Below are 23,227 nucleotides of genomic sequence, written 5' to 3' on the forward strand. Positions count from 1 at the left end.
TAGCGCATGAAATTTTTGTGGCAGGACATGTGCAATCTCTAACCACACCTCTCCTGAGTCGATATTGTTAAATACCAGTGGCAAGTGAAGTATATGTACAGGATGACTGGAAACAAATGCCGAGATAAGCGGAGAGCACATACAGTGCCTAGAATCCCCAAGTCGTCACCCATCTGGTACTAACCAGCCTCAATGTTGCTTAACTTCAATGATTTGATGAGAACCGGTGTGTCAACATGATTATGCCATATATATAAATATATATGAATATATCATGTGTGTGTGTGTGTGTATATATATATATATATATATATATATATATATATATATATATATATATATATATATTAGTGTTGGGATAATTAATTGAAATCAGAAAATTTGGGGGAATCGGTATCAAACAAATTGATACCTATTTTTCGATGCCAAAACCAAAACAATTCCTTTGTCTTTCTTTAATTTGATTTTGTTTAAAGTAAAATTTTCCATTGCTGGTAATAATGATAAAATAACAAATATTTCTGGATTTTAAATTACCAGTAAAGCTAAAATCGATAGATCATCCTCCACAAGTCTATTTTGACGTTTAGGAAAATATCTGCATATTTAACATGCTTTTGTCTTTTTCTTACAAAAATCGAGGAAAATAACAATCTTATAGTTAAATATTTAGAGATTTATAAAGAATCGGAATCTGGAATTTAGCACGGAATCAGTAATTGTATTGGAATCGTCCCATCACTAATATATAGATATACATACACACGATATATTCATAACAATCGAAAATGAAAAATATAAAAATACATTATCTAAATGATTAATGCAAAATCTTAATCTTTTTCTCACACTGATGGTAAAATCAAAACTTTTCTTCAACTTAATTTTACGTAATAAAATATACCATCATTTTTTAATCTCATGGTTGACTAATTTGAATATTGGTTTGGAAAAATTGACATTTTATTAACTATTATTTATCTTTTTTTCCTTTAATGGTTTTTATTTAAATATTAGTATTGTTTGGATCAATTTAATTAAAATATGTTTGAGGGAGGAGTTGATGACGTGGGGGAGGGTTCATAGAACTAAGTCAGGAGTTTGATCTCTTGAATTATGATGAAATTTGATTCTCCAAATTTTTAATTTTGAAATGTGCCTCATTATTATGGACCCTTCCTTGGACAGGTATGACAACTAGAAAAAGATAAAACACATCATCTATCATAAGTCATTTTCATAGATATTCTTCTGCATTAGTTTTCACAGCAGGTTTTATTTTATTTATTATTTTTTGATAATTTTATTTATTATTTTTATTTATTTATTTTATCTATTATTTTTATTTATTTTATCTATTTTTATTTATCGTATTTTTATTTTATTTATTTTTATTATTCTTCTGCATTAGTTTTCACAGCAGGTTTTATTTTATTTATTATTTTTTGATAATTTTTATTTATTTTATTTATTATTTTTATTATTTTATTTATTTTATTTTTAGTTCATATATTTTATTTATTTATTTTATCTATTATTTTTATTTATTTTATCAATTTTTTATTTATCTTATTTGTATTTTTATTTTATTTATTTTTATTTTTTTCAATTTTGCATAAAATATTAAGCTTTGAATTGTTTAAAAATTAACATTTTTAAACAATTCAAGGATTAATATTGTATGCAGAACTGAACATTTGAACAAATTCAAAATCACCTAAAAGTTTTGATGGTTTCAAAGCAGATTTTTTTTTAAATATGTACTAACAAGTCACAACTTATCAAGAGCAAAAGGCCATTCAAGGATGATTTAATGAGTTCAACTTGAAAGTGAAACAACACCATCAGGATCAGTAATGATGGTTGATATTGGGGAAAATGTGATTCTTTAAGCGGACAACTCAATCAAAACTTGTTTACATTGGACTTGAAAATGACCATTTTGCAGTCAGCTGGGAAACAGCCATTTATATTGTGTTCCACAGATGAGTAGTTCTTAGAAAGAAACTTTACTCATGGAAGTTCTTAGTTTTAGGTACACAGAGGAAGGAAGGAAAACTATTTTTTGTGAATTTTTAAAATGGGAAAACCATAGATTGGAGCTTAGTCAAACACCTACCATGAAAATAATGATAAAATAGATAATTTTTCATTAAAGATCAAAATCCCTTGGTTAGAAAGAATGCCTTACCGCTTCTGCATGTCGCCAACATTTCAGAACAAAGATATTAGCATAGATATCTTCCATTTGTAGCCAACTGGACAAGGCAAGAGTTGTGTCTGTCCACATCCAATCCATAAGAGCACGGAGCTCTAACAAGAAAGGAATAGCAAGAAAACTGAAAATAAAGAGAAAATAACATAAAAAATAAAAATGATCAGAAATACCTTTATACATTTGTAATCATTAGCTATCATATAATTCTCATCATTTCTCTCCATGCAACACATATCTTCAACCATCACAGAGTAGATTTCACTTACATCATACTTCATTCAGATGCCCAATAGCTGCATTCCTTAGTTAACAAAAATAGTACCCTACTGGCTAGTAATGCTATCTTAACTGCTCAACCTATTAGCTCAAATTATTTTCATTCCATTTTTTTTTTCAATGTGACCAAACTAATGAAGTCTCCTGTTCATGATAGACAACTCCCTATACTGTCTAAATTTAATCTTCTAGGATCATCAGATCTAAGCGCGTCTTTAAAACTCACATTATGCATCTATCATATATTCATATCATTTCTCTCCGTGTCCAACCCTTATTAGCTAGATTTTATCTCCATACATCATCATATCGACTTTTCCCTTTCTTCCAACTCACTTTTTTTATCAAAATCACGAACATCAGCATAATATATAATCTAAATGGATAAATGCACAAGCTTTTTTTTTTCATTTATTATTCTCATATGGCCATGAAAATAGGTTACTTTTATTTAAGTGAATAATATTGCCTAATATTTTGAAATACTGTACATACATATATAGTATAGACAAAAGACACAGACATAGCAATGTGAATAACAAATTTGCATAACTTTTTTTTTTTTTAACAGTTCATATTGATTTAATGTTTGGTATTGTTTATAAATTTATTGTCCTATTTTTTCCTATATAATTGCAATAGTTTTGTTAACATTAATTAGCAGTTACTTGAAATGATTTAAAAAAGAAAAATTACTAACACATTTGTTCAAGTATTTTCAGGGCATGTAATTTAATTGAAACCAACTTCACTAGCTAGAAAAATATACTAGCGAGAAAAGGAGAGGGTGTCTGCCTACTTGCTTGTTTTTTCCCCCCCACTCTCAGTATTCTTTCCCGCATTATTTTTAAATTCAATGACTGTTTTGATCCCGTGGACAAAACGTTTCACATTACTGTTAAAATAGGTTTTCTAAACTTTTTTTTTTTTTTTTAGAGAGACTGACTTGATTTCAACATATTGCTATACGTTTCTAGGATTCATCAGGCTTATGCATAAGCCTGATGAATCCTAGCATGGATGAAATGTGGAATATTTTGTGTAGCTTAATTTCCATATATATTTTACAACTTACTACCTAGCTCTACCTACATATTGAGCACTGTTGAAGTAAATACTTAAAGTTTATGCATAAATTTATACTTTCGTATATTAATTTATGTGATTAAATGAAGTATTCATATATATATATACACACTAGCAAAAGTATCCGTCATTGACTGGGTTCAAAAACAGCCTACAGAAAATGGAGTCTGATTTATAAAAGTATGATAGGTTATGAAAAGGAAGGGTTGTAAATTTGGGTTGAATTTGGGGGTATCAAAACCAAAGCAAAATATGATGAAAGTAAAAATAAAATAGATAAACCCCATAATTTATTATACCATACCTGTTCACACTGAAACACTTATCACAATATTCTGTGGATCTATATTAAAAAAACCTTGTTAAACTTTGTGACATATTTCCATTCTATGGAGGTCAGGCGCAAACGAACACCCCATAATTTTATATCATATTTCTTCAAACTGAAACATAATTATCAAAGTATACTTACGCAGATAGATATGAAAAGCCTTTATTAAAGTTTGTGACTATTTCCATTCTATGGAGGCCAGGCGCGAACGCAGACCCCACAATTTTATTATACCATCCCTATTTAAGGTAAAACATACTTATCAAAATATTCAGTTTGTTTTGTTTTTTTATCCCCCGTACCCTCTCCCCAGTCGCTTTTATATTGTTAACTAAACTGAACAATTGTCAAGTCTAGATAAATAAAAAAAATTTTAAAAGCTGAAAGGAGTTGCGTTTGAAGACTATATCAATGCTGTTCGTAGGAAACACTATGGACATGAGCTGGCATTAAAAAACATGAAAATATTAGAATTTTCAATAATTCTCAAAAAAAAAAAAAAAAAATGTTTTTCAATTCATTGATAAATAAACGTTAGGAAATAAAACGCACTTCAAAGGAGTTAAGGGAAATAACTCTGCATTTATTTTTTAGGATTATTTCCCTTGAAAATAAGATTTAATAAATTATGTTGCTTTTTCTTGATTTTTTTTTAAACAACTTGTTTCCATCTAAGTTAGCCGATAGCCTTTGGGCCGAGATCACAGTGTAGTATCTGTTCTTCAGATGCTGCACTTCAAATTCTTGTTCTCTGTCGGTGGAGGAGAAGTTCTTCACAACTAAGACAATTTTTAATTTTTGTTCCTCCACGTTAAAAACCGACCATGGTGTCTAACTGTCATGACAGAGCAGAAAACGCGAAAAATTCTGTATAGGCATTAAAATTTCGTGTTTTATTAAATATTAATAAATGAAGAATCATTCTGAGTTAAAATCTAGATAATATTATGCATGTAAATTGAAAAAAAAAAAAAACTCATGAAAAGAGTCCACATTTTGTGAATAAGCGAAATCAAAACAAGATGGCGACTGAATTTGACCCGATGTCATGTAATTTTACCGATTCACATAATGTTGACACATTTTAAGTGTTTTTTTTTTCTCGAGTTATATGCTTAAATACTAAATAGATTAGACTCAAAATGATCCCTCATTCATTAATATTTAACAAAACCAACAATGATTTCTAATGCCTGTACAAAAGTTTTCTTGCATTTTGCTCTTGCTGCGATCTTTAACAATTACCAATATATATATATATATATATATATATATATATTGTAAGTATTTTGACTTAGAATATTTTTATATAAGTCACTAAAAGACTTCTTTTTATAAAATAAAGTCTTTTAATATATACAAATATTGTACTCACCCTTTAAAGAGGAACAGGTTAAGGTAGGTGTAGTTTTTGGTTAAAAAGTTGCCTAAAATACGAGTTGGATAGCCAGACCGAATCTGGTAGGCAGACAAGGCAAAATAGATACATTTCACAAAATACCACAACATGGCAGGTAAGTTTTGAACAAATTGCCTGAAAAAAAAAATAAATAAATAAAAAATAGATAGATAAATAAAATAAGAGAGGAATCAGGTCAATGTGAAAGTTTTTGCCGGTTTGTAGAAAGGGCACTTCAAACCATTTTAATTTATTTTATGCATTACTTTAACATATCACCATGATTAAATTATAACTTTTTATTTCAGATTATTAAATTATTATTCATATTTTTTTGCAATATTCTCGCTCATATAAGTCTAGTCAGTGCATTCTAATGCCCCACTGACAGAGCAGTTATTGACAGATTAAATCTAATTACAGAGAGCAAAAGCTGTTATTGTTATGAATAAAGATTTTTTAAAACAGTTTTTCATTTTCAAGATTAAATTTTAAATCAATAAAAATTTTCACACCAACCTAATACTTGTAGCAACTATTATAAATAAAATTATGTAAGGCGTTAAAGATATACTTACAACTAATTTATCAAAAATTAAGTTGGTTTTAATTTGACAAAAAATAAGTAAAAAAATAAACATTTTGGAAATTTTTGAGATGAGGATTGATAATTTGCATTATTTGGACTACTATTCTCATCTTGGATATTATTATCGCAATGTTTCGATCGATCTAACTTCCAATCATCTTCAGGGACATTTTGTCAAATTGGGAACCTATACATAAATTTGAACTGAACCCTTTATTTAATCCATAGGAGCAAATCGAGTGTTTGTGCAAAATTCTCCCTCTCCTGCAAAATCAAAATAAATTTAAAAAATCTGTACGATGTATGCCCTCATGAGTGAAAAAAAAAATCCTACACCAAAAATTGTGTAAATTGATCGAGTAGTTTGATTTTTATACAGAAAATCATTTTAAACTAATTTGAGTTTTTCCAATCCTCCCTTCCCCATGTTAAAAATGGTTTCAAAATCTCGATTAGGGGTTATCTCCCTTGTTCCTTTAACTCGTTTTAAAAGATGGCATAGAGAGATCGTTGCTCCTTCTTTGATCATAAAATTTAATTTTCTTATTTAAAAATAAAACTAGCTAACACGTGTACATGATTTTTGGTGTATATTTTTTTTCCACCACAGGTACATACATAAAACAAATTTTTCTTTCATTTTTTTTTTTTTTTTTTTTTTTTTTTTCAAGAGGGGAAATTCTGGACGATCACTGTAGATTGTTCTTATTCCATCAGCCATAACCAAGTAGAAGTGTGAATCATCATGTTATCATTAACACTGTTTGCCATAAGGATTGAACCATCAACCCCCAAAAGACTGTCATTTAGAACTGACTCTTAGTGCAACAGTTAACAGCATTGATTAGGAATTAGCGCTAAATAAAAGTCTTTTGGAGGTTTATAGTTCAATCCTTATGATAAGCAATACTAAGGATAACAATATAATTAACCATAGCCAAGTAGAAACATTAACAGAATGGGAACAATCTACCCCCATACATTAACTAAATAGCACAGTTCAGAAGTCCATGCAGGTGTTCAAATTCGACAAAGATTTTCTAACTTCAAAAAAACACATCTGAAGAAGGTCAGAGGTTACATGATTGAAAATGTAAAAATAAGAAAAGATGAAAATTATGTTTTTTTTTGTTTTTTTTACACATTGATCACCACTTATCAAGGCCCTGAAGCCACTCAGGAATAAGGGTTATTGCAAGTACTTTACGTTAGTGTGGAGATTTGATGAAGTGTTTACTTAAGGGGGCGGTTCATTAGGAATTTGTTAACATTGGACTTGAAGACATCCAAGTTGTAGTCCGGTGGGAAGCAGGCAGATGGAACAGAGTTCCACAGGCGTGCAGTTCTAAGAAAGAAGCTTTGTTCATGTTTCTAATTTTTTTTAGATGAAGATTGATTACTTGGATTATTTAAACTGCTGTTCTCATCTTAGTGTTATTCGCACAGCATTTTGGCTTCTTCAGGTGTATCTTGTCAAACTCGGTAATCTTTCTCTTGAACTCTGGAACCTGAGAGCATGCTACCCCCTGTGGATTAACTAAAGGATTAAATAAATTCTGTGCAGATTCTCAAGTTTGACAAGACACACCTGACAAGAGGTTACATTCTTTATTGAGGTTACATCGGCTGAAACGTTGTGCGGATAACAATCAAGATGAGAACAGTAGTCCAAAAAAATAGAAATTATCCATTTTTACTCAAAAATTATAAAATACAACTTTACCTAATGTAAATATTTTTTAAAGAGATTTTTTTTTTTTTTTTTTTTCAAATAACGATAATAAAAGATCTTTTTGTGACTGCAGATAAAATGAAAAGCTAAATGTGTTCGATAATAACCAGGGTGGCGCAAAAAACTGAATTTCCACTGACACATTTGCGAAAAAATAAAACTCTGTTCCTCTACTCTCCTGACCTCCCATACTCTAACTTTCACCTCTTTCTAACTACAAAGTTGTTTGAAAAAGGAAAGCCTTTTCCATATGATGTGGTCTGGATTTCCAAAATCACATCATGGTCGGAGGATCAACCTGTGGGGAGGTTCTTCAAAATGGTCTCGAGAGCTGTGTTAAACGACAGGAGAAATGCATAACTCTGGATGGTTCCTATGTAGAGAAATACTAATAACTGTGCCATGTTTCATTGCTCTGGTGCCACGAGAAGTGGTTCAGGGGCATTATTTATTGAACACCCCTTATATGTTTATACACAATGAATTTCCTCAACATTAAATTATATGCAAAAAAAAAAATCATGACATTTATCTTTGGTATTTTTCACCAAATTATTAAAGAGTAAAATGACAAGTGTTTTCTTTTTTTTGGGGGGGGGGGGTGTCTGGAAGTCTTAATAGCACATTTTAGAACACACATATCACACGTAATCATTAGGGCTATGAGAAGAGAATATTCTTATTGTTTTGACTCTCGAGTATATATATCTAACACAGTTAATCAAGAACCACATCATTCTATCTAAAAACATAAGAAATTAACTGAGATATACTCAAGAGTCAAAATTATGAAAAGAATATTCTCTTGTCATAGCCCTAGTAATCATTGCATGGATTCGAAGATTCTATTGTTGGCATTGGTTTCCTCAATATTTTGCTGATCAGAATTCTTTCTAAAAAAATAATAGGGATTATGGGAGGGATCACGTGAAGGTTGCCAACATTATTAGTGAAAGTGATTGTAGTGAAATGAACTGGTCGTAAGTCCATGTCATTAATCACTAGACCACCATTACCTCCCATTTGTATAAGTGAAATAATATAAACATCAGAAACTATCCCATTGATTACTGTACACGCAATAACACTGATCCCCGAGTGGCTTCCGGGCCTTGATAAGTGGTGACCTCCATGTAAAAAAAAAAATAAATAAAAAACAGGTGAAATGCGTAACACTTGGTGGTTTCTATGTAGTCATGGTTGGAGGATCAACCTGTGGTGGTGGGGGGGGGGGGGGCTGTAAAATGGTCTCCAGAGCTGAATTAACTGATAGGAGAAATATGTAACACTCTGTGGTTTCTATATAGATAAAGACTAATAACTATGCCAAGTTACATTACTCTATTATAAAAAGTGGGCCAAGGGCATTAGTTATTGAATGCCCTCTAAAAGATGCTCAAGTTTGACAAAGATTTCTAAGTTCAGAAAGAAGATTGAAGCTTACATCAACGAAAACATTGCAAAAATAACAAGATGAGAATAGTAGTCCAATTAATCCAACTTATCAATTCTCATCTCAAACATTTCAAATAATAACTTTATTTAATGTAAAAGTGTTTAAAACATAATAACGGTCTCACGGGTCGACGTACCTTTCTGTGACCGCAGGTAAAATGAAAAAGAGCCAAATGTGTCCAATAATAACAAGGGCGACCTGGAAAATGAACTTCCCCTGAACACATTTGCGAAGAAATAAAGCTCTGTCGATGATGATCAGCATGAATTGTACGACCAGCATCACAAGGAATGGAATAGGTACCTGCGAGGATGAAAACAAAATGAATGAACTACAAAAGAACTGAAACGTAAAAACAGTTTATGTTTAATTAATAAGACTTTAACAATAACAACCACGTATTGAATATTACAACTTTATCAAATCAAGTCAAGTCAAACGTTATGGATTCGAAATGAGATAACCTCTGCCCCAAGAAAAAAACAAAGATTTCTTTATTTAATTTTATGGAAATCGCTCTTGACAAATCATGAAATCATTTAACGTAAGGATCTAATAAAAAAAAAAAATTTTTAAATCTACTTCGAGGTCAAAAACAACCCCCTACCCAATGATAAATGTTAAATCGATATATTCTGACTCAGAAAACAGAAATTCTTTCGCCTTTGTTAAAAATATTGTGCATAGAATGTGAGAACTAAAGGAATAAAATAAAGGAAGCAAAAGTTACAAGGCTATTTTTATTAAAACCTATAAGAATACCCGTCCTATGGTGAGTAAAATGAATTCCCCAAACAATTCTGGACCACTTTTATGTCCCCTAACGAAACGTAAAATCAAGATATTGCAGTTTATAATATAAATGAGGATTAAATGTTACTTACTCTCACAATGAAGAAAATGAAGGGTTACCAGCATTGTGCTTAAATTAAATGCACGTTGGGCACTTAATTTTCAGTCCAAGAAAAAAAACTGGTCTTTGTAGTTAGATTCTTTTATGGGGAACATTCAGCTGCATATGAGGAGAAAACTTGAATGGCTACTAAGAATTATTCTTGAGTGTCTAAGGTCGCTCTGTACAAGAGTTTGCCAGGACAACCTGACATAAGGATACTTTTCACGACAAGTAAACCCCGATTCAATATTCAAAATCACATAGTATTTGTGGCCCAAATAAGATCTTCTCATTATGACTAACTTACATCGGCTTTTCCAGCCTTCTCCAAGTGACGTTACCTCAAGTAACAGCACAAAGCTGGATGCTCCACCAGACTAGATGAATTCTTGTCCTGGAATCTAATTAGACTATGAGACGATAAAGAAAGATATACTTTAACATTTGAAAATGGTCGATTGGGGAGAGAGAAATAATTTTATCAACTTCTTTACTAACTCACTGTTTGAAAGACAAAGGAGAAATTTAATGGAGCATTCGAATATCTGTTTGTCAAGAGATCAAGTATTTGCCCCAGACGCCCCTCCATGGGATTAATGGACTATCTTATGACGTCACTTCCTCTGGTGACGTCACTTCCGGTATCGAGTACCGGTGCCCAGTAGTCAGAGATTGGCACGTGACCAAGCACCGTTGAGGAATGATATTGCTCACTCGCTTTGCCTGTAATATATGTGAATACATGTTAGTTTCCTAAAAATCCTGTGTTCCTTTCGTTTATTACCATTTAACCCCATAACAGAACTGCAACTGAAGTAAAATAAAACAAAAATATGCAAACTATTTAAAAAAAAGATTTTTTTTTATAAACCAAGTGAGGAAGACAAGCAGTTACATTTTTGACAGCTGAGAAAGAACAGTGAAGCTGTTCATCGCAGTGTTGTAAAAAAAAAAAAAAAAAAAAAAAAACGTTTTGTTAATTTCCTTACTCGATTGCAGATATAATGTGACTAAACCTTATATCTAGAATCCTTATTCCAATCTTAATCAGAATCCATTACATGTTTTTGATTCTAGACAAGGTCTAACATTCAAGACTTATGCTTAACTGGTTTTAAGAAGAAATTGAAATTCGAGGAATAATACCTATGGATCAAATTTGAAACAAGTGTGAACATGAACGATTTGAATTTTCTAACAGGAGGATGAACCTTTAAGCCCCTTAAAAATTTTTAAAGTTCTTCAAAGAAACATGAATTTCACTTAATATTTATTAATCAATGTCCGATACCTATTTTAAAATTCACAGAATTCGGATGTATCTGAATTTTCATGAAGGGCTTCAACTCCTTTTTTTTTACTTCCTTTGCATAAAACTAAATTAAATATAACCCACATTACCCAAGCTTATGCCTAGTCGTAAGGTTTCAATATTCATAATGATCAGTTAATTAGTTTAAGAGTGAATTCTATACACATAAATATATAAACATATCATCATCAGCTGCATTGCTATTTAACAGCACTGGCGACCATGGTTCCTCAATGCGGGTGGCTATCCATAGCCCGAAACACCTCAATTTTTAACAATAATCAAGTCCAAACAATCAAGTTGTCCATCAAAGTTCGTATTGGTCGACCTTGATTTTGCAATCTTGGCATTCTACCAGTCGGTACCAGATGTTCTATATTTCTTTGACAGTAGATATATCCTAAGAACATAATTTTTCTTTTCATTATAGAATCCATCAGCATTCCTTTAGTGCATCCAGATCTAGTTCATATTTCCTCATTAGAAATGTGATTGTGTAAACATATGTTATATATATGAATGGGCCGTGATCGTCAAGTTCTCCTGGCCGTATAAACTAAAAGTTATTTTCATTTTAAAATGAATACAAGACAACTGTTATGTCAATATAGGTTTGTTTATTTACACAGCAAAATACAAGTGACAACTAAGATCGGAGTGCAGCGGAGGTTAGTGGAGAGGTGGGTTTGCAGAACTCTGTCTCGACCTGTATTTCGCTTTTGTGTCTCCCTCTGTCTTTTCTCTCTTCTTTTTTATTTATGTTGATTGACCTAATGACCTTTCTCTCGCCAGCTCTCTTTATTGTCTTTTTCTGGTGTTAGCTTTCCTGGCAGATTGATGTAATATTGACGCATCACAGGCATCATGAATACGGGCCACTTTATTCCCAGGATTGCCCGCACCTTCTCCATAACACATACATATGTAGCTAATTTTATGTATACAGTTTGTATAAGCACACACCTGTATTTTATAACAAAAAATTTTCATATCTACAATTTTATCTATATAAATAAAACAGTGTATGTGTGTAAATATTTAAGTGATAAACTCTTGAACTACTCGTCACATAAAACTGAAATCAACAGGAAATAGTAATCATACACCAAGGATGGTTAATAATGAGTAAAATCTTTGTTTGGATGGATGAATAACGCATGCAAAGAATATGTCGACAAGTTGAAATGCAAAATGTTCATTTCAACATGCCAACGTATTTCTATTTCTTTCTGCATATATCCAAATTTATATATATATCTTTACTGGTCACATGACACTAAAATTAATAGGAAATAGTAATCATACACCAAGGATGGTTTATAATGAGTAAAATCTTTGTTTGGATGGATGAATAACGCATACAGAAATATGTTGTTGAGTTGAAATGCAAAATGTTCATTCCAACTTACCAACATATTTCTATTACTTTTGCACTTCCACAAATTCATTCGTAGTTTGAAGTGGTTTAATTTTAAATCAGTCTTATCTATCTTTTGATGGCTCAAACAATAGGGAATGCAGCTGGAGTGCTAAATGTTTTGGTTTCGATTCTAGCTGATGGAACCAAAGTCATTTTTTTTTTAAACTTGTGAAATCACTACTATATATAACATTGAATGCAAAATCTGTATGATTTAAAATATATTTAAGTGTATTTTATGACCAAGCAAGGCCAGGTGCCCTCGCTATTAATATAAAAATTATTTTCAGTAAGTGCTAGTTTAATTGTAAGCTGTGTTTCGTGAAACTAACATACATATGTGAGGGTTTAGCAGCATGGCATTGTGTATGTGTGTTGGTTTATCTTGTTCTGTTCCTGCATTTGAATGGTTAATAATTCTTTTTTGTTTGTCTGACTGTCACTAGCATGTAAGAATGTGTGTGAAGTGAAGAAGGCTGGTATGCGAGTCATTGATTCTTTTTACTATGCCCCCTCTGATCAAAAGCATGCAGGGAGAGAAGCAGTGTAGAGAATACATTCTTTGGGGAGGGGGGGGTCGTGTTCGATTCGGCCAGCTGGTGAAATATGAAGAAAACTGATTTTGTTGAGTCACTTTTCATTGGTTGAAAATATTTTGAGTTAAAACGTTCCTATAAAAACTTACTTGCTTCTGACAAAGTGACAGAAATCAAATTCTTTTTTTTTAATAGACATCACTCCAGACGAAGTATGGAGCCATTTAATGTAAGGAGCAAAAAAAAAAAAAAAAACTACTACTACTTTAAGGTCAAAAAATTGCCAATAAGCGTTAAATGGAATAGATTCTGATCCAGAAAACAGCAATTCTTTCCTCTTTGTCAGAAACATTGCTCCTGGAATGTAAGGACTAAAGGACAAAATAAAGTGAGAGTTCTGCCCAAAATAAACTCACGATACACTTTCTACTCTCCTTCCAACAAAGCGGAGAAAGAAAGAGTGTAGCAATTAGAGCCATTTGCTTTTTAGCATTCACAGAAATCACTTTGCGATTCAGTTGCCACAAAGCCTTAAAATTATAATTTTCTCAATCCACATTTATCCTACAAACATAATTCATAAAATACTCACCCGATTTTCTTGGATATATGTTGTGACATCTCCGCCACTTGATTGCTTTAAAAAATAAAATGAAAATAATTAAATAACATTAAAATCCATTAATAGTATTTTCAAATATTTATTTGATACAGAGAGAGAGAGAGAGAGGAAAATATCGAGTTTTGCAGTTAAATCTGTTTTATGATGTATCGACCATTTTGAAGTTATTTAACGCTAAAAAAAACACTTATTATATACGATTAATTGTACACAAGTTGCTAAAGACAAACCTGATCTAACCATATGCTTTAGGTCAGTAGATTTGCAGAAAGCACTACATTTTATCAACAGAGGCTGTCATAAGGACAAATTGGTTATGCTAGTACTGTCATATGGAGTACTCATCCTCCTTGGTAAACCGTTGCAGGAGCATGGATGTCTTGAATCGCAAGAAGATTGGCTGACCAAAGAAAACTTGAAAGTACATGATTAAACAAGACTGTACCGAATAAAATTTGGAGACTTGACTTGCTGAATGGTGAGGACTGAAAAGTGAGCAAAAAAAAATAAAAATAAAGAAACATCCACACTTGCACAGAATTCTTCCTATATTTAAAAAAAAAAAAAAAAAAAAAAAAAAAGAAAATCTTCATGACAGAAAAAAAAATATTGTATTCCAAAAATCAAACAAGTTGATCAAGCAGTTTTATTTTCACAAAGAAAAATAATTTTTAAACAAATTTAAGTTTTTATCTAATGCCCTCCCCCTCTCACAAATTTGAATTATTCGGAATTATCTCCTGCGTTCCTTTAGCCTGTTTTCTAGATGACATTGCAAGAATGTTACTCATTCTTCAACCATAAAATTTGATTTTCTTATTTGAAAATAAAACTACTTTAACCAATTTATACGATTTTTGGAATATGATTTTCTTTATATAATAGGTAAGTTAACATAGTTTTTTTTTTGTATTTTTTTTTTTTAATATAGGGAAATTCTGGCTAAACATCAACATTTCTAACTTCTAAACAAACAGGTGACATAAAATGAATAGAAAGAGAGGGAAAGAAATTGTAGGTTCATATTATTCCACATAGGATTAATGTGAAACTAAACAATAGATCCAACTGGAATTGCATAGTTGATTCCATAATCTGTAACAGTATTTATCAGGCTGCTCATGCAAGCCCTTCAGATTTTATACAATTTTTACATGCCTTAGAGTTATCTCCCCTAAGAAAAAACTGTTTTCTCAGCTAGAGTTATGTATCTTGATGCAAAGGCATAGATTCCCTATTATACAAAATGGAAACGGAATACAAAAAAGAACAGGGGGGGGGAAGAGAGGAAAAAAGAGGGCGGAGACGGGGGAAGAGAGAGAGAGTGAGGACGGGGGAAGTGTAATTTAGAAGATTTAGGGAACCGAATGTTATAGCTTTTTTTTTGTTTTGTTTTTTTATTAAATAATGAAAATCATTTTATTTTTTACTGAAATTTTTGTTGTTAAAAAAAAGAAGAAAAAAAAATGGGTTAGTGACGGTTGACTCAGTAATTATGAAAAAGTAAAGGTGGGTTACTTACGACAGGTCCGAAAGCCCAGTATCCAAAGACAACAATGAGGAACGCAAGGAAGTCACATGCAAACATTGGAGCATAGACGTCGACTACAGCATTGTACGTGGAGTTTGTCATTTGACGGTAGAAATTCTGGAAAGGTTGTAAGCACGTTACAACACTACAGAAAAAAAAAACAAAAGGAAAAACGATGTGTTAAAGATTTTTAAAAAATAAATTTTAAAAGAAAAGAAAAAGGTAATTTTTATTATTTAAATTGTTCAGACTACTAATCTCACTGATTGTTAGTAAGGCGATGATTAGCAATCAGTGCTAGGTGACATTCTTGTGGAGGTTGATGGTTCAATTTTTACTACTGGCGATAATAATTAAGAAAAGAATGAAACATCCTTCTCAGAAACCAAGATGAAACTACTAAACGTGCTAGTCTTTTTAAGCATGCGAAGCATGGACGCAAATTGGAAACCTACAAATGAGAATCCAAGCGGCAAAAATGAGATTCATCAGAAGACGTTTTCGCATCTCATACAAAGATCATGTCATCAACATAGAAGTCCGCAGAAGGGTCACATTCTTGATTGAACAGGGAAAAGCTTAAATGTTACCCAGACACTCGCTCACAACCGCACCGAATGGAACCAGTTGGTCCCCTTTTCATCCACCGTGCAGCGCTCCTACAACCCTGATGGGTCACGGAGCCAATACCATTAGCTAAAAGTAAAAAACAAAATAAACTAATCCTTCTCCTCAGTCATGGTTAATAAAACAAGAACAATCTAGCTTCATGAATTAAATGGTTCAGTTCCAAATTCTGTTCAGGTTCCAGGATTTCCCATTTGTATTATTTAGATTACTGTTCTCATTTTGGATATTCTTAATGTTTCATTCAATGTAACCTCCAGCTTTCTTCAGGTACATCCTGTAGGACACAGGAATTTTTTAACGGAATCATTTATTTAATCCACGGAAATAACTGCTCTTGTTCCATCAGCCCTGACCAGAAAATGTTCTATAGGTCTATAGCATAATGGATATAATTGCTAAGTAATAATCAGTTCTAAATGATACTCTTCTGGAGGTTAAAGGTTCAATCCTCAGTGCGGGTGATACTAATCACTATGATTTTTTTTTTTTTAATAAACAAACGTGTGCATGTTATTTGCAAATTCTTATTTTGAAAAGAGTTCATTCTCTATGATTATTAGATTTATATTTAAATCATTATAATTCTAATATATACTTTTTTTTTTTATATAAAGACAAATCATTATTCTACATTTTAATATGTATATATATATATATATATATATATATATATATATATGTGTGTGTGTGTGTGAAAATGTTCTTTATTATCATATTTCACCTTTTATTTATACCAATCCTTTAATTTATTAAGCTCGATTATGGAGCATATAACGAATGTCTACATTCCAAATTTCAAAATGTTGACCAGCTATTCCTTTAAGTACATTGGCGTGCACAAATCTTGACAGCAACTGTTTCATAGCGCAAAATCATTCATTTAATTATTATATCAATCAATGAATCTATTGTGTCCTTAAGTCCTCAGAATAAATAGCATGTATCAATTAATAAAAGTAATTGCAACTTCTCTCTCAACTTTTGGATTTTGTAATCATGCATTTTACTTTCTTTTACTGAATTGATATGTGCAATTTCTTCTGAAGAGTTATGGACAGACTAGATTCATTAATATATATATATATATATATATATATATATATATATATATATAGAGAGAGAGAGAGAGAGAGAGAGAGAAAGAGAGAGAGAGAGAGAAATACTGACAAAACAATGAAAATAGTCTTAACTTATTTTTATTCTAATTGTCTTCACTTTTTTCTTAAAAATCAATCTTTTTTTCATATTAAAAAAAAAAAAATCAACATTGGGACAAAAGATTACAGGGTGGAACGATAAATTTGTCACCATAAACAAAGCAACACTACAGCTTTATTTTAAAACTTTTATTGAAAAAAAAAAAAACAATTCAGGTAACTTGTAGTAAAGCTAACATCTATTCAATGCAGCTGCCTTCAGCTTCAATCACCACCTCAATACTGGTCCGGAACTGGGAGCATGCCTTTTCCACATGTGCCGGCAGAAGCTCGGCAAATACTCAGTGGATGGTTGCAGTCATGCTGGCTTTGGTGTTGTGGGAGGTCATGTTAGTGATGTTCTCAACGTATGACCAAACGAAGTAGTACAGCAGGTTCAGGTCGGGGAGGAGAGGGGCCTGTGAGAGAGGGGTACAAAATCGTAGTGGCGCAGAGTTCTGCTGCTACACCCAGGGTCTGCCAGCGGCCACCTAATTCCACCAGGAGATCACAACACCCTTCAGCACACCCAGGTACACTTTGATGTTGGCTTTCAAGTCGACTTTAAAGATGTGAGGTAGCATGATGTGACCCTTGCTTGAAATCATGCCAAAGATCATAACCGTGGCTGGAAACTTTTCATTACCCTGGCACATCCCTGTTATTCGTGGCAATCAAGCGATGCATTTTGAGGGTGCTGGCAATCCTCCTGTTTCATAACTTGGATCAGTACAGAGCATGAGTTGTACAGTGGCGCATCTCCAATCTTGCCACTTTACTTGCTCTTAGGATTTGTACACAACTGGCTAACTAGTAAATGGTTTGGCAGAAAAAAAAAAAAAAAAAAACGATTTTCATCGAATGGATATGGAATAATGTCTTTTCTGGGGCGACAATTTTATCGTTCCATCCTGTGAACTAGTTTCTTTTTATTTAAAAATAAAATGTCTACCGAAATATAAATATTAAAATGTAAAATAATTATTCTTTTTTAAAATAAAAAAAAAACACTTACAATTATTAGAATCATAATCATTTAAAAATAAATTGAATAATTGTATAGGGTTTACTCATTTTAAAATGAGAATTTAGAATGTTTGTTTATTAAAAAAAAATTTTGTAAAAAAAAAAAAAAAAAAAAAAAACCTGCACCCTACATTAAATATTTTATATCTCCTCCCCCTTTTTCTTAAAATAAATATTCCCCTATATTAAAAATCGACCTTATGACAAAAAAACTGTTTTACTATCCATTTGTTTACAGGCGGATCTCAAGTCAGTCGACGCCGACTTCAAGGCGACACTTCTGTTTTGCTCATTTTGTGGGTACTCCAAAACCTAATTGATCCAAGGTTTCCATTAATAATTTAAACCTGTTTGTTGGGAAAGCATTAAGTTTATTCAATAAAATAAAAATACATATTTTTTTTTTAATTTTCTTTCAATTCACAAAAAAGTTATTTGGTTTTAGAGAAGGAGTGGGGGAAGGCAAGTAAGTCCCAGGAGTAAACAAACTCTTCGACTTTACTGTTCAAACTTAGTAATCTTGAAAATTATTACTTTTGGAATCATGTCACGTGAGATAAGAGGGAGTCACGCTGTACATTTAGAATTAAGAAATAAAAAAAATAATTTTCTTTATTTTAAATATTTTTTAATGCACAAAAAATTGAATAAGTACAACAAAATTATATCGTTCAATTTTAAACCTTCGTTTTTCTAATCATTTTGGTCTGTATAAAACAAAACTTTTTTTGTATGTAATTTGCTGAACTGAAATTCTCAATGTGTGTTCTAAGTAATTATATATGATATCTTCCAAGATATTTTGTCCCTATAAAAAACACTAGGTGATTGATCATGAATATATTTATCATTTACATATTAAGCAAGAAAAGAAAACGTTTATAAAGTATCATTGGACTCAAGCATTAGGGTGTGCAATCAGTTGATTTTTGTTATAAAAAAAGGGGGGGGGTCAGAAATAAAAATGGGTCAAAATAGATTTCATGATTGTTAGTTTTTTTTTTTTTTTTTTTTGGTAAGAATTGGATTTTTTAAAAATCAGATTTGAGAGAAATAATAGGCATGGGTGAGGGGTTATATTGTACTTTAAATTATAAGAATGATGTTAAGAATTTCAGTTAATTTCATGCTTGGTACATCTTATAGACACACGCTTAAATTATGTAACAAACGAATATTATATATATATATATATCAATTTTTTTTTCCTATTTACAAATCAAATTTCTCCACATTCGTTTATTTTTGTGTGTGTGTGTGTGTGTGTGTGTTTTTTGTAGGTCTTCTATAGTTAAGAACTTCATTAAGTACCAAATGAAAAAAAAATGAATGAAAAAGCTTTCTTCCATAAAGACTTACAGCTTCCTCTAAAATTGAATATGGTTGAAAACATCAGTTATTTGCTTAAACAAACCCAAATAAAAATTTGGGTTATAGTCAACTAATGTACTTCCTAATTTCTGGCATAGCACTACTGGAAACGGTGTTATCTCATACCTATAAATTATTTTGTTTTTTTTATTTCAATAATTTTATTTTTATACTTTCATAAACATATATTTATTACATAAATGTAAATAAAAAAAAAAACTATCTTTTAAATTTAAAAAAAAAACTTATTTTTTTAAATTTCATAAACATATTTCTTATAAAATTTCAAATAAAATAAAAACTTATTTTTTTAATTTTGTTATTAAAAGTGCAAATAAAGACTAATTGCATTATTTTATCTGTATCATTTTTTTAATTTTTATTGTATATTTTTTAATAATGTTTAAATATTTTATTTCAATAAATCACTTCACAATAGAAATACTGAAGAACAATAAAAGTCAAGGAACTGGTTTGCGTTGTCACTACTTCTGGTAGCATTACGCCAGAAATTAGGAAGTACATTAGCTTACTAAAACCAAAATTTACAATCGGTGCACTCCAGGCTTGAACCTATAGTGCCATGTTGATTTGATCCGATCATATAATAAATACATGCAAGGTGAAATGACTTTTGCCCAATCGTGTAAAGCAATATTTTATTAAATTGCTTTGACTCTTAAGTTATTAATAATGTAGAATGTACAGGAACGAAAAATACATACAGTCTCCTATCACCAGCCATTTTTTTTTTTTTTTTTTTTTGCATAAAGATATGATCCCAACTACAATGATCAAAATTAAGGCTTTGAATCTCGACATGAATATGCTTGCTGCGTCAGATTTCACTAAAATAACTAGACAACTAAACGGCTGTCTGTGTGTTAAGTGGAGACACGCCACCTATAATACTTTTAAATACTTTCCTATTTAAAGGGAAATAACTCTTTGTACACAAAAATGATCACCTTTGCCAAGAGACATTTTGAAGCATTAATCAATCTGTCCAGTTATTTTTTCCTGCATTGAACAGACAACAAAACGAAAACATTTCTAAAAGGATACTAACGAAATCGACAATAAAATCTTCATTTCATAGTAATTCTCTCAATTGTAAATTTCATTCCTAATCAATCATTTTACATCAATTACGGCTGTTCAGAGCTGTGAATATTTCATAGCACTAAATTGTTGACTAACCCCTTTTTCATAAGCTCAGCTAATTGTTTGCTTCCTTCCCTTCTATTGTTTTGTATTTGAGTTTCTTTTTTATAGAATCCAGTTTTTTTATACAGATCATGTATTTAAAAAAGAAAAAATTTTTGTTACTGTTTTTCCATCCCAAACAAGCCAAAGTGTCACTTGGATGTAAGGAGCTACTAATTGGGACTAAATTTCTATGAATACTATATAAGGAGTTGAACAGCAAGATGTCTATTCACATTACACTCAAACTTTTGCATGTTAATACAGTCAGGGAAGCAGGGAACCGGTACAGAGTTCCAAAATCTAGTTGAAGAAACTGTTTGAGTAGAAAGGCTTTCTGGCATCAATGTATGAGTAGGAGTTGAGTGTTTGTCAGGAATAATTACATTAAGGGGATACACAAGGACTGAGTTTGTTAAAGCAATTTCCATTAAATAAACAATCACAAGGTTAATTAATGTGTACATTTATTTTAAAAAGGGACATTTTATTAATTAACTAGTATTTGAATTTTTTTCATTATTAATTAATGCTTGTTTTCAGTTCAATATAACTTATTTTGCAATATTGTTTTATCTCTTGGACAAATATTTAGCATTTGTGTTCAAATGTCTTCTTTTTTTCTTTTTTTTTTTTTTTTTAGAGAGAGAGAACTTGATTTTTAACAAGTTGCAATCTACTTTTCAATTACAAGTTAAAAGGCAAATTGATTTCTCTTTATTTTCCTTTCTTACATTCACGTTTAAAATGTGGTTTATTTGGTAGCAAAATTATCAAAACGTAAATATCTACCGATATGAATAAAGAAATATTTTGCTTTGTATTTATGAACGAAATGCTTACTTTAATTTAATGTTTTAAGTATTTTGAGAACTTTTTTAAGCAAACTTTGCAAAGCAATAGCGAGCCCAGAAAGCCAGCAAGCATTTTTGTTTCTTTACTAAGAGCCACCACTTGTCAAGGCTCAAATGTCACTCGAGGATAAAAATCAATGAGTGTCAGGTGGGAGCTGAGACAACACTGATGATTGGTAATGACGGAGGAAGTTTGGCAGAATCCAATTATTTAAGACGACGGCTCAGCAAAACTTTGTTTACAGTGGACTTGAAAACGGCAATGTTGTAGTCAGCTGGGAAGCAGCCTCGCAGCATTTTGTTTCGCAGATGGATAATTCTGTGAAAGAAACTTTGTTCATGGAAGTTTTGTTTAGTCTTAAGCACAGAGAGGGAGAAAGGGAAAAATTATTGACAGTCATTGCAGCTAGACAAATGTTTATTGCAAATATTTCATAGGCGGGGAGGGGGGAGAGGTCAAAGGTCAAAGCTCAGCTGAACATCTGCGATGATAAAAATAAAGTCCAGAAAGACTAGCAATGTTTCTTATTTAAGAGAAAGTCAATCGAGAAAAGAAGAGGACATCGCACACAAAGTCAATTTTTGTACCCTGTCTAGGCAGTACAAGGTGCTCGAAGTAGCACCTCCTCACATATGGCAACAGTACTTCACCTAACGATGTATTATCCTTTTATGCAGGTAAAAAAAAAAAATGGATCAGGAGTGAGATACCTTCTAGAGCGGTAGAATGATCCAACCATTTTTCCAAACAAACATTTAAGTTTATATGGCTGTCTATTTATTATATGTATATCCCAGCACTTCAGGATTTACCATCCATTCTTATTTCCTCTCACTTTTGAAAATTAAATAATTCACTTGATTCAAATAACTGACAATAAAAACAAAAAATAAGTTTTTCATTTTATTTGACTCATGGTTTTACTCTGTTCTTAACATTAGTGTCTATCTGCATTTTTGGGTGCTAGTGCATTTTTTGAACCGGCCCGGTATCCTACATAAATCACTCAATAATGCCCTGTGTCACCAAGCAAATCTTAAAACAGGAAATAACATTCATTGGATATGAATGGCAATTAAAGAAAATAAATAAATGAATAAAATATAATAACCTATTGTAAGTTTTATGAATATTGTTTTACTTCTTTTGTTTTAAATAAAGTAGAAACATTTGTTTTTTTTCTCAAGTGCTGAAAAACTAAATTTTCTCTTTTTTTTTGGGGGGGGGGGGGTAAGAATAGGGTTAGGGTTAGTTCTTTCAATCAGAAATGGTGATCCGAGCCCACTCACATTCTCTTCTTTAGATTTTTTTTTTCTGAGCGAACGTTTACAGACATTCGGTTCACAAAATGCACTAGTTCTAGTTTTTTTTTTATGACCCTCTCTTATGCACAACCGAAATGCATCAACAGAGAGGGGGAATAAATAAATAGATCTCAATATTGCATATTAGGGACCCTATATCAGTAGCGATTAAGTTGGCTAGTATAATGTTTGACAAGGGTTACACTAAGTACATATCATGATGACCCAATCTTGCA

General features: G+C 31.4%; 1 protein-coding gene across 4 annotated transcripts in view; it reads right to left on the bottom strand.

The window, feature by feature from the left end:
• LOC145277924 (piezo-type mechanosensitive ion channel component 1-like) overlaps positions 1 to 23,227 on the bottom strand; it is a 562,742-nt gene that overhangs the window by 85,871 nt on the left and 453,644 nt on the right. For all 4 annotated transcript variants that reach the window (XM_080129998.1, XM_080129997.1, XM_080129996.1 and 1 more), the window contains 5 exons: positions 15,395 to 15,548; positions 13,843 to 13,887; positions 9,224 to 9,390; positions 5,287 to 5,445; positions 2,192 to 2,339 (listed from right to left, as the gene is read on the bottom strand). In XM_080129998.1, the coding sequence (XP_079986124.1) occupies positions 2,192 to 2,339; positions 5,287 to 5,445; positions 9,224 to 9,390; positions 13,843 to 13,887; positions 15,395 to 15,548 (673 nt within the window). The remainder of the gene's footprint in view (positions 1 to 2,191; positions 2,340 to 5,286; positions 5,446 to 9,223; positions 9,391 to 13,842; positions 13,888 to 15,394; positions 15,549 to 23,227) is intronic.

Source organism: Euprymna scolopes, chromosome 6 (assembly GCF_053919585.1).
Source record: "Euprymna scolopes isolate OS-2025 chromosome 6, ASM5391958v1, whole genome shotgun sequence".
In the NCBI taxonomy this organism is placed as follows: Eukaryota; Metazoa; Mollusca; class Cephalopoda; order Sepiida; family Sepiolidae; genus Euprymna; species Euprymna scolopes.